This window comes from Rana temporaria, chromosome 8 (assembly GCF_905171775.1).
Source record: "Rana temporaria chromosome 8, aRanTem1.1, whole genome shotgun sequence".
Taxonomy (NCBI): Eukaryota; Metazoa; Chordata; class Amphibia; order Anura; family Ranidae; genus Rana; species Rana temporaria.
The window spans coordinates 32,036,535-32,049,060 of NC_053496.1; the positions used below are offsets into that span (position 1 = coordinate 32,036,535).

Sequence of the window (12,526 nt, forward strand, 5' to 3'; positions counted from 1 at the left end):
AGCCTTCTGGGTTTCAATCTTGTACATAATAGTAGTTTCATAGTTGGGAAGTTTGAATAAAGACATTCTAGTTCAATCTGTGTGGGTGTGTGGTGTATTTACTGACTGTCTCTACCACTTCCCATGTATAGTACCTGTATATTGTGATCAATGCACAACACAGGTCTTCCCTCTCACGCTTCTGTATAAATATGTATATACTGTATATATGTATACTGCATCATAGATAATTACCAGACGCGCTAAATGGGAATAGCAGCTCATTAGGACACCCCACCATATGCTGTCCTCCATTCGGGTAAAAATCGAAATGTCCAATCGGTGTTGCCATACCAGCCCCTGTCATAAAGAACATGATACTTATTAACATTTCATTGTCTTGATGCTTATGTACCACAGGACAGCCAGAGCCGAGCGAGTGACCAGGATGTCGCGCTCACTGACTTACATTTGGTCAAGATTGCAACACTGCACACACAAGTGGATGACCCCTAATGGTGGGTATACACGCTTCATTTGTTGAATCAACCAGCCAGAGCAAAATAATATTGATTGTGCTGCCTCAATTGGTAGCACTGAGATGCTTGGTTCATGAATTAGATCAATCAGATCATGAGATTGCATGGTGACTTACAATCATATCTTCCAATTATCGAATAAAATCTACTTCCCTGTGTGTGGCATATCGATCAAACGTGTTATCAACTATAGATGGATTATTCCTATCAGGAGAGATTGGGCTAGATTCAGATAGCCCGCCGTAACTTTGTGCGGGCGTAGCGTATCTCAGATACGCTACGCCGCCGTAACTTAGTGAGGCAGGGGCTGGATTCACAAAGAACCTGCGCCCTAAGTTACGGCGGCGTAGCGTAAATCTGCTGGCGTAAGCGCGCCAAATTCGTATTTTTAAGAGGTGGGCGTGTTTTAGGAATATAAAACATGACCCCACGTAAATGACGTCTCTAACGAACAGCGCATGCGCCGTCCGTGAACGTATCCCAGTGCGCATGCTCCTAATCACGTCGCAAAAAGTCAATGCTTTCGACGTGAACGTAATTTACGCAAGGCTCTATTTGCGAACGACTTACGCAAACGACGTAAACAAAGCAAAATTCGACGCTGCCCCGACGTCCATACTTAACATTGGATACGCCTAATATAGCAGAAGTAACCTTACGCCGGAAAAAGCCTTACGTAAACGACATAAAAAAATCCGCCAGGCGCACGTACGTTTCTGAATCGGCTTATCTTGCTCATTTGCATATTCTACGCCGAAATCAACGGAAGCGTCACCTAGCGGCCAGCGTAAATATGCAACTAAGATACAACGGCGTAAGAGACTTACGCCAGTCGGATCTTAGCCAAATTCCGGCGTATCTTGTTTTCTGAATACAGAAAAAAGCTACGCCGGAGCATCCTAGAAGTTACGCGGCGTATCAATAGAATGGCGTTGCGCGGTCGTAAGCCTTTTAAGAATCTGGCCCAGGGTTTTTAAACCTGCATTGTACCTTGGCACATGCACAATTCATTGCTTAATGAGACAGTCTATTCATTTTTGTTCTTTATATTTTTATTAATTTTATAAAAAGTGTTGCCACTTGCATTTTGTGGTTTAACTTATTAAAATAGATGGCACAAAAACAGCATTTTTGGGATGTCCATTGCACACAGCGAGCTAAGACTGTAGTTTACACAAAGAACATCAATGTACCATTTGCTATGCACGTTTCCCTGCTCTTTAACTCAAACCCTGGATTTATCTTTCAGCTATAGGAAAAAATAGATGTATTGATAAATACCAATTATCATCTTTGTGTCAGTGTGAATGACATCCACAAAACCAGCATCAGAGGAATCAAGCCGGACTTCTTCTACTGCATTTTCAAAGTACAGTCGAGCCGGGTCCAGACCTGCAGAGAGAACGATTAATTGTAAGAGAATGGAAATAAATGGTCCCTTATTGGATATTACGAAGAGCAGTTCATAAAATTCACAATCCCTGATTTGGTTCATATATATATCACGTGTCAAATGCAAGGCCCATGGGCCAAATCTAGTCCGCCAGGCCATTTCACGTGGCTGTGGAGAGAGATGGGAGCACGTGGTCCAGGTCAGAGCCAAGGAAAAGTGGAAGTGAGATGTGGACAGCCTGTGCAATGGAGCTGAACCCTGCACACTGTGCATAGCACACCCCTAAACCCTGCACTCTATATGTAGTGTACTGCTCCACCCTACACTCTGTATACAGCGAAACCCTAAACTTTTGCACTTTGTATATACCGCACCTTCCAAAACCAGTACGTAGCTCACCCCTGATTGCCACACCTAACACACTCCTGGTATTTGTTGCCCCTTTAAGGTCCTCCCACTGTGCAATTTGGCCACATCCACCATTGTATGTGGTTTAGGGGGGGGGGGGCTGGTTCCTGCAACTATTCTCTGCGAAAAAAAGCCCTGGATAAATGTATATGTAGCACTACCCCCGGTAGAGCTGCTGGTTGTTTTGGGTGGCACATTTACCTCGTGGCTCTTCCGAATTCCTAGGGGTGCATGATGCATTTAGTAGAAGTAAAAGAATGTCCACAACAGGTGCTCTTTGCTGCGCTCTTTATTACCCAGCTGGGTAAAAACAATAAAACTTGTGGCGAGGAAAGTAAAGTTGAAGAAGAAGGAAGAATAGCAAATTCAGGCGTAATGATAGGAAACAGTCCTGCTACCAAGCGTAACACTTCTCTGCGCCCCTCCTGCCTGAGTGGGTTTAGTGTACCCAGACAGGCCTCTCTCACTGACCTGGCAGCCCGGAGTATCACTCGAACATTTGTAGGATAAAGTCCCTGCCACAGACCCTCCTTAGTCAACTTGAACTTGAGGAAATGTCTCTGCCACAGACCCTCCTTGGTGAACGTCAGGGAGACACCTCTGCCACAGGCCCTCTCTGATTGTAGTTACGGAGGAGATCCTCCTTAGGTGAATTACGCCTGGATCTCCTTCAACTTGTCGCCAGGTACCGACTGACAGGTGATCAATCCTTCAGTGTCCGGTTACCTTGATCCCCGGTGGTTTGTTCCTCAGGACACAGATAGGGCACCAAGGCTCTGCAATGTTAGTATGATACAAACCGGTAATCCTGCGAATGCCAGAAACTCGACATCCAGCTTCTCCAGCTATGTGAGCACCCAGACTGTGTCCAATGATGTGAATGTTGGATGGGGGGTAATTCAGTTCTGCCTGTGGACAAACAGATAAATATAAGTGATAATCAAAAAGATGTACCAATATATAGACTACTCCCAGTATGAACTAATTTCTCGGGTGGTACTTCAAATTATAGTGTCCATCCCAGAATGAAAGGACTTACTTAGAGCAGCACAAGTCCAGATCCTGAAAAGCCTTTTATAATGTTTATTTAGGACATTTCCTAAATTGTAAAGCCAAAACTTTATGGAGTGTGGAATGGTTAAGAATCTGTCAGTTTTCCTTTTACTGTGTCCTTTTGGGGAGGCTTTCTTTTATTTCATGTCCCAGAAACAAGAAGTGAGAGAATTCTCTCTAACAAAGCCCCATATACCAGTAAAACCTGACAGGAGTTCTAATGCCCCGGACACGACCGGTTTTCCCATTGGAAAAACTCAGATGAGAGTTTTTGGCCGGGAATCTCAGGTAGCCTTGCGCTTTTTTTACATAGGCGCAGGGCACCGTTTTTGCCCTACGCCCCCGCAAATTTTCTGCGCTACCCACGATTCACGGAGCAGTAGCTCCGTAAATTGCGTGGGCGCTCCGGCAAAATGCCCGGCGGAAGCGCGCACAATTTAAATGATCCCGTAGGGGGCGGGAATCATTTAAATGAGGCGTGTTCCCGCGCCGAGCGTAGGGCGCATGCTCCGTCGGGAAACTTTCCCGACGTGCATTGCGGTAAATGACGTCGCAAGGACGTCATTTGCTTCAAAGTGAACGTGAATGGCGTCCAGCGCCATTCACGATTCACTTACGCAAACGACGTAAATTTTGCGACGCGGGAACGACGGGTATACTTTAGCATTGGCTGCCCCTGCTATTAGAAGTGGCAGCCTTACGCTAAACACGCCGTACGCAAACAACGTAAACTGCGTACGCAGGGCTCGCGTAACGTTGTGAATCGGCGTTAGTATGCAATTTGCATACTATACGCTGACCACTACGGGAACACCCCCCTAGCAGCCATCGCAAGAATGCAGCCTAAGATATGCGGGCATAAGAGCCTTATGCCACGCATATCTTAGGCTGCAGTGGGTGTAACGAGCTCTCTGAATACAGAACACTCGTTACGCCCGGGCAAGTAAGCAATTGCGCTGCGTAACTATGGTTACGCAGGCGCAATTGCTCTCTGAATCCGGGCCAGTGTGTATGCTCCATCAGACTTTTTCCTACAGGAAAACTGCAAGAAAAAAAAGAGAGCAGGTAAAAATCCTAGCGGGAAAACCATTCATCTGTATGGAATTCCGACGGGAAAAAAAACATGCATGCTCAGAAACAATTTGACGCATGCTCGGAAGCAGTGAACTTATTTTTCTCGCCTCGTCGTAGTGTTGTACATCACGCGTTCTTAACGCTCGAAAGTTCTGAGAACTTTTGTGTGATCATGTGTATGCAAGGCAGGCTTGAGAGGAATTCCGTCGGGAAAACCATTGGCCCGGATTCAGAGAGCAATTGCGCCTGCGTAACCATAGTTACGCAGCGCAATTGCTGACTTGCTCCGGCGTTACGAATGCTCCTGATTCAGGAACATCGTAACGCCGACTGCAGCCTAAAATCTGCGTGGCATAAGGCTCTTATGCCATGCAGATTTTAGGCTGCATTCTTGCGATGACCGATAGGGGGCGCTCCCATTGTGCTCAGTGTATAGTATGCAAATTGCATACTAACACCGATTCACAATGTTGCACGGGCCCTGCGTACGCAAGTTACGGAATTTCCGTACGGAGTCTTTAGCGTAAGGCTGCCCCTTCTAATAGTAGGGGCAGCCAATTCTAAAGTATACCCGCCGTTCCCGCGTCGTGAAATTTGAATTTCACGTCGTTTGCGTAAGTGATTCGTGAATGGCCCTGGACACCATTCACGTTCACTTGGAAGCAAATGACGTCCTTGCGACATCATTTGCCGCAATGCACGTCGGGAAAGTTTCCCGACGGAGCATGCGCTCTACACTCGGCGCGGGAGCGCGCCTAATTTAAATGATTCCCGCCCTCTACGGGATCATTTACATTAGGCGCCCTTACGCAGGGCAATTTTAAAGAGCGCACACGCAATTTATGGAGCTACTGCTCCGTGAATCGCGCGCAGCGCCGATAATTTGCGGGGGCGCAGGGCAAAAACGCTGCCCTATGCCTCCGTAAAAAAGGGGCAAATCTCTTTGAATCTGGGCCATTGTTTTTTTTTTCTGACGGGAAAACCGCTCGTGTGTACGGGGAATTAGTCTCCCCACTCCACACAAATTAAACAAAAAGAATTTATTGACACACACTTTCAGTTTTTAGTCACCATTTTCATAGTTAGTAAGGTTAAATAAAGACACTAGTCCATTCAGTCCAACCTGTGTACTTGGTGTATGTGAGTTCATGTCAGTAATCATTTTCCATATCCCTGTATGTTGTGTTCACTAGGGTGGACATTTAAGAGTCTTTTAAAACTGTCAATTCTTCTTGCTGACACCACCGATTGTGAAAGAGAGTGCCACATTCTTATCGCTCTGAGAGTAAAAGAACGCCTTACGCAGCTTAAAGGAGTTCTCCAAGCTAAAACTTTTAACCCCCGCTGTGCCCGGGCTGTAAAACTATACAAAATAAATTTTCACTTACCTGCCTACGATCCCCCGTTGTTCCGATATCGCCGTCCCGTTCTCCGGTCCCGGTCTGTTCCACTTCCTGCGGGTCGGTGACTCACAGTGCGCTCAGCCTATCAGCGGCCTCGACGGGACATTGCTGCGGCCGCTGATAGGCTGAGCGCACTGTGAGTCACCGACCCGCAGGAAGTGGAACAGACCGGGACCGGAGAACGGGACGGCGATATCGGAACAACGGGGGATCGTAGGCAGGTAAGTGAAAGTTTATTTTGTATAGTTTTACAGCCCGGGCACAGCGGGGGTTAAAAGTTTTAGCTTGGAGAACTCCTTTAAGGTTAAACCCCATCTCCTCCAACCTCATTAAGTGGCCCTGTATCTTCTTACACGCCCTGAGACTGAATAGTTCCCTAACTACACTGGCATCACTATTGCATATCTGTGTATCATTATCACATTTCCTTTTAAGCATCTCTTCTCCAGGGAGAATAAATGTAGTGCTTGTAGTCGTTCCTCGTAACCAAGGTACTCCAGTCCTTTATCACTTTGTTGTCCTTCTTTGGACTCTCTCCCGTGCCAGACCAGAACTGGATGGAATAATTTAGATGCATCAGAACCAAAGTTTTATAAAGTGTCAGGAATATCATTTTATCTCTGGACTAAATTCCCATTTTAATACATGCTGACAGTCTGCTTGCTGCGGCTTTACATTGCATGTCATCAGGGCCGCCATCAGGGGGGTACAGGCAGTACACCTGTAAGGGGTCTGGAGGCTCCCAGGGGCCCGGAGGCCCACAGGGCCCCAGATGGCAACCCCCCTTTTTTTATTTATTTTTTATATATTTTATATATATATATATATATATATATATATATATATATATATATATATATATATATATATATATATATATATATATATATATTTATATATTTATTATTAAAGGGCCCAGAGGTCCCCAGGGCCCTGGATGGCAACCCCACTTTTTTTTTATAAAAATAATTTTTTATATTACTTTATATTACTTTATTTCTTTTTATTTCTTTTGTATATATATATATATATATATATATATTTTTTTTTTTTATTAAAGGGTTCAGAGGTCCCCAGGGCCCCATGGGGCAACCCCCCCCCTTTTTTATTAATGTTTATTTTTGTTTTTATATATATATATATATATATATATATATATATATATATATATATATATATATATATATATATATATATATATATATATTTTTTTTTTTTTTTTTTTTATTAAAGGGCCCAGAGGTCCCCAGGGCCCTGGATGGCAACCCCCTTTTTTTATTTTTTATAAATGTTAATTTTTTTATATATATTTTATTTTATTTATTTTTGATTAAAGGGCCCAGAGGTTTCTTTCTTTTTTTTTTTTTTGTTATTAAAGGGCCCAGAGGTCCCGGATGGCAACCCCCCTTTTTTTGTAATTTATTTTATAAAAAATAATAATAATTTGTGTGTATATATATATATATATATATATATATATGTATATATATATATATATATATATATATATATATATATATATATATATATATATATATATATATATATTTTATTAAAGGGCCCAGAGGTCCCCAGATGGCAACCCCCCTTTTACAAAAAAAAATATATATATTTTTTATTTCTTTTTATTAAAGGGCCCAGAGGTCCCCAGGGCCCCGGATGGCTACCCCCCTCATTTTATATATATATTTTTCTTTATTTCTGCATTTTTTCGTAAAGGGCCCCCCTGCTTCTCAATTCGCGGCAGCCCCCCCTCCTGCTTCTGAATTTCAGTGCAAAGTGGATTTGCCTTTCGTAAATAACCCCCCTATATGTATACAGAATGCCTCAAGGTTGCCATATCGCATTACATTTTATAGAAAATTACAGCGCTGCAGATTGAAAAGGAAAGGTAATTTTTAATAACATGCAATTACAATATGACTTGAGTCACATGTGTGTACGCTATATTATTATTATTTTTTTTTGCTAATTTTTTCCCTCACGAAAGTGGAATTACCCGTTAAACATACTCTGTCTGAGCTTTGGAAAATGAGTAATGATGATTGGGCAGTATCGTTTTATCCTGTTGGTGGTAGCTCACCTTAAAATCCAGTAATTACCTTGTTCAGAACAAGCTCTAGACCAGCCTTTCTCAACCTTTTTACCGCTGGGGAACCCTAAAAATAATTTTCAGGTCTCGGGGAACCCCTGATAAAACCCATTCATTGGGGGTCAGTGGGAACAATGCCCCTCACTTTGGTGGTCAGTGAGAAGAATGCCCTTTTTTACAGTAGTGGCAAGAATGCCCCCCTTACAGAGAACTATGAAGATCATTGGTGTAATACCACTGGCTCCTCCAAGTGGAATTGGCTCAGAACTATGTAGGCACCATCAAACAGGAGCTAAATCAGCCGCAGCTTAAGGAACCCCTAGCCACCTCTGGAGGAACCCTAGGGTTCCACGGAACCCTGGTTGAGGCTGGGTTCACACTACTACACTACTTTCATCCTACTTTGCTCTGTGTTCAATGTTTCCCTATGAGAGCGTCTTATAGCGTCCTACATAAGTCGGTCCGACTTTGAAAATGCTCCCTGTACTACTTTTGGTCCTACATTGATCCTACTTCAGGCCCATTGAATATCATTGAAGTCGGACCAAAGTAGTATCCTGTTCATGAAAGTAGGATGGATGTAGGACCAATGTAGGATAAATGTAGGACCAATGTAGCAGAGAAAAGTAGGATGAAAGTAGTGTAGTAGTGTGAACCCAGCCTGAGAATGGCTGCTCTAGACCATTTACACTGTGCAGTTCTAAGAAGTGGGATGGACCGCTGGCCAATCACTTTTGAAGGGGGAAACCATCAGGTGTGAGTTCTTACCTCTGAAGCTGCCATAGGTTATATGGACCCATTAAATGGGCCAAGACACAAAGTGGCTGCTCTGAGTATGGTCCATAAAAACATTTAAGCTGGTCATAAGCGGTCTGAATCTCGGACGGCTCCTGCTGAACCAGCTGAGATTCAAACCATACATGGGAAGGCTGAACGTACCTAAGTTGATCTTGGAATACAACCAGCCTGCCCCCCGAGAGAGCGCAATAGATCTGCAGGAGGGATTCCCCTGTCAACACTGTCCGTGGCTGCAAGAAAGAAACTCACTCCATCTATGGCCAGCTTTAGTTTAGCCCAGGACTTATTTTGCGTCTGCATGCAGCTCATAATATTTGAAGGAATAACTCCCATCTTCCTTCCTATAAATAATATTTTGGATTTTATGATAGATGAAACATATTTCCTCTGAAATAAGTGATGATCCCCAAAGTGGCATGACTTCCCCCACACCCACCTCTGACCCATAAGTCTAGAGAATTCCTTTGATGGCTTGTCCCATCCCCCTCCCATTGAAGTGACAGTCGTCCACCTTTAGTTATAGCCAAAAGTTCTACTGGGAAGCCTGAAGAGAAGTTCCCTGGCTGTCAGACATTTAATGCAGTTTGGTATCAATTCCTTAGATCTACAGCATTTTCAGATTCTACATTCTACATATGAACATATCTGTAATATTATCACCTGTGTTCTGTAACTAATATAGATAATCTAAATCTAATCAAGATACGATAAAGGGAGCAGCTATACACTGCAGGCTATGGAGAGAAGGGACCTTCTCACATGCAGCCTGTTTGTTCTGTGCTTGTCTCCCATTTACTGCAAACTGCAGAATCATATTCATCATGATTCTCAGTACTCCATGCTGCAATTAGACAGATGCACTTTATTAAGCAAAAGCACAGTCCTATGCAATTAAAAACAACGTTTTCCTGCAGTAGGTATTGCATACCTGTCTAAACTGCAGCCAAATCAATTATTAATGGAAATGTAAATTCACAATTTGTTTTATTCATATCTTCTGACTAGCTAAGTTTCTATATTCACCTGAAGTCTCTTTAGTAAATAGGCAATCTCTGCACCCACAACACGCCCATTGTTTGCCGCCTGCACGTACTGCAGTATGTTGCCCGATCCACGGCGCCAGTCCACCCCGATACAGTTCACATCTTCCACCAACAGGAGCTCCTGTTCAAGGAATGGTTTTATTTCAGTTACATTAAAGTTACATTGGGCAATATTATGTAAAACAAAGAGGACATTAAAATGTTAGGTAGCAAAAAGAAACGTTTTCTCCTTCTAAAAACATTTCTCTATATTAATACACATATAGTTCTACATTTAGCAAAGCTATTTCCATTTATTTTTTATAATGCATTCTCTGTATTGAAGCCGTAGTAAACCGCCACTGAAATAAAAATGAAGTGGGCCCCCCTGCATGGTTAAGTCATAATGTACTAGTATGCACCGCATACTACAGTACCTGTCGCCGAGAATGTGTTTCCAGCACGATGGCATCGTGCTGATCCTCGGCGAAATGGTGCCGACATCTCGCACTTGCTGGAATAGGAAAAGCACATTCCAGCGAGCGCGACATAGAAGCAACGGGATCCGACTTCAATTGCCGCCAATTCTAGCTGCAGCGTTTGGTATGAATCATGAGGGGGAACTCCACGCCAAATTTTAAATAAAAAAACGGCATGGGTTCCCCCCCAGGGGCATACCAGGCCCTTAGGTCTGGTATGGATTATAAGGAGAACCCCTACGCCGAAAAAACGGGGGGTTGCCCCCCACCCCAAAGTACCCTGTCCCCATGTTGATAAGGACAGGGCCTCTTCCCAACAACCCTGGCCGTTGGTTGTCGGGTTCTGCAGGTGGGGGGCTTATCGGAATCTGGGAGCCCCCTTTAATAAGGGGGCCCCCAGATACCGGCCCCTCACCCTAGGTGAACATCGTACACCCAACCCATTTACCTGGAGGAAAAGTGTCAATAAAATAAACACACAACACAGGGTTTTAAAATGATTTATTAGTCAGCTCCGGGGGTCTTCTCTGCTCTCCGGGGGTCTTCTCCGCTCTCCGGGGGGTCTTCTTCTGTCTTCTCCGTTCTCCGCTGTCGTCTCGGCGCTCCTCGGTTCTTCTCCCGCTCGCTCTCCGATGCCTTCTTCGGGGCTGGCCGCCGATATCTTCTTTGAAGCTCTCTTACTAGCGGCGGCCCGGTCTTCTTCTTTTCTTCCGATGTTGACTCGACGCTCCCCTCCCGCTGTAATGCCTGGTGTGCGGCGATTTATATAGGCCTCTTATGACTTCACAGTCCCAGCATGTTCCGTGGGTCCCGGAGCATGCTGGGACTGTGACGTCATAAGAGGCCTATTTAAATCGCCGTGCACCCCACACCCGGCATTACAGCGGGAGGGAGCGTCGAGTCAACATTGGAAGGAAAGAAGAAGGCGGGAAAGAAGACCGGGCTGGCCGCCACTAGTAAGAGAGCTTCAAATAAGATAGCAGCGACCAGCCCCGAAGAAGGCATCAAGAGCGAGCGGGAGAAGAACCGGGGAGCGCCGAGACGACAGTGGAGAGCGGAGAAGACCCCCCGGAGAGCGGAGAAGACCCCCGAAGAGCGGAGAAGACCCCCGGAGCTGACTAATAAATTATTTTAAAACCCTGTGTTGTGTGTTTATTTTATTGACACTTTTCCTCCAGGTGAATGGGTAGGGGTACGATCTACCCCATACTCATTTACCTAGGGTGGGGGGCCGGTATCTGGGGGCCCCCTTATTAAAGGGGGCTCCCAGATTCCGATAAGCCCCCCGCCCGCAGACCCCGACAACCAACGGCCAGGGTTGTCGGGAAGATGCCCTGTCCTTATCAACATGGGGACAGGGTACTTTGGGGGTGGGGGGACCGCAGGGCTCCCCCTGCCCCCACCCCCCCATGTTGAGGGCATGCGGCCTGGTATGGCTCTGGAGGTGGGGGGGTGTGCTCGCTCGTCCCCACTCCTTTCCTGACCGGCCGGGCGGCTTGCTTGGATACGGGTCTGGTATGGTTAGTGGGGGAACCCCCATGCCGTTTTTTTGGCGTAGGGGTTCTCCTTACAATCCATCCCAGACCTAAGGGCCTGGTATGCCCCTGGGGGGGAACCCATGCCGTTTTTTTATTTAAAATTTGGCGTGGAGTGCCCCCTCATGATTCATACCAAATGCCACATGTAGAATTGGCGGGAATCCAAGTTGGATCCCCGTCGCTTCTATGATGTTTTTTTCCTATGGCGGCGAGCTGGCTCAGTGCTGGCTTCCGCAACGGGGCTCATAGGTGGTCAATCTCGCCGAGAAAGGGAGCGAGATTGACACAATATCGCGATCACCTACTGTAGCACATTATGACAGACTTACCTGTAAAGCAGATCCCTCCCTGTGTAGCATTGTCATAGATCTCCAGCTCTGCCATCTTCACCCAGTCCTCCTTCCAGGTTGGCGGGCTCCAGCTGTATGAATGGCCGGAGCCGCAGTGACGTCACTCCTGCTCCTGCGTGCGGAATCCCTCGGCTCTGGCAGAGCACATGCATTGGTGACATCACTGGCAGCATCAATGTGAATATCTTCTAAACTGTGCACTTATTATAGGCTTACCTGTAGGTAGAATTTCAAAAGTGGAGTTTACCAGCAATTGCTCTCTCTCTCCTCAATGGACATGGAGGCAGCAGCGAAAGCCATTGGCTTCTGCTGCTGTCAATAAAATCCAGTGAGCAGGGAGTGGTGGGAAGGGCCACAAGGGCCACATGTCTGCTCCCATTGCAATCGCTTGCTATGAG

General features: G+C 45.4%; 1 protein-coding gene across 3 annotated transcripts in view; it reads right to left on the reverse strand.

Moving 5' to 3' along the window:
- The window catches only part of LOC120946801 (pancreatic lipase-related protein 2-like), a 56,592-nt gene that overhangs the window by 20,343 nt on the left and 23,723 nt on the right, over window positions 1-12,526 (reverse strand). For all 3 annotated transcript variants that reach the window (XM_040361507.1, XM_040361506.1, XM_040361508.1), the window contains exons 5-8: window positions 9,763-9,903; window positions 3,120-3,228; window positions 1,800-1,910; window positions 235-339 (exon numbers count right to left, since the gene is read on the reverse strand). In XM_040361507.1, the coding sequence (XP_040217441.1) occupies window positions 235-339; window positions 1,800-1,910; window positions 3,120-3,228; window positions 9,763-9,903 (466 nt within the window). The remainder of the gene's footprint in view (window positions 1-234; window positions 340-1,799; window positions 1,911-3,119; window positions 3,229-9,762; window positions 9,904-12,526) is intronic.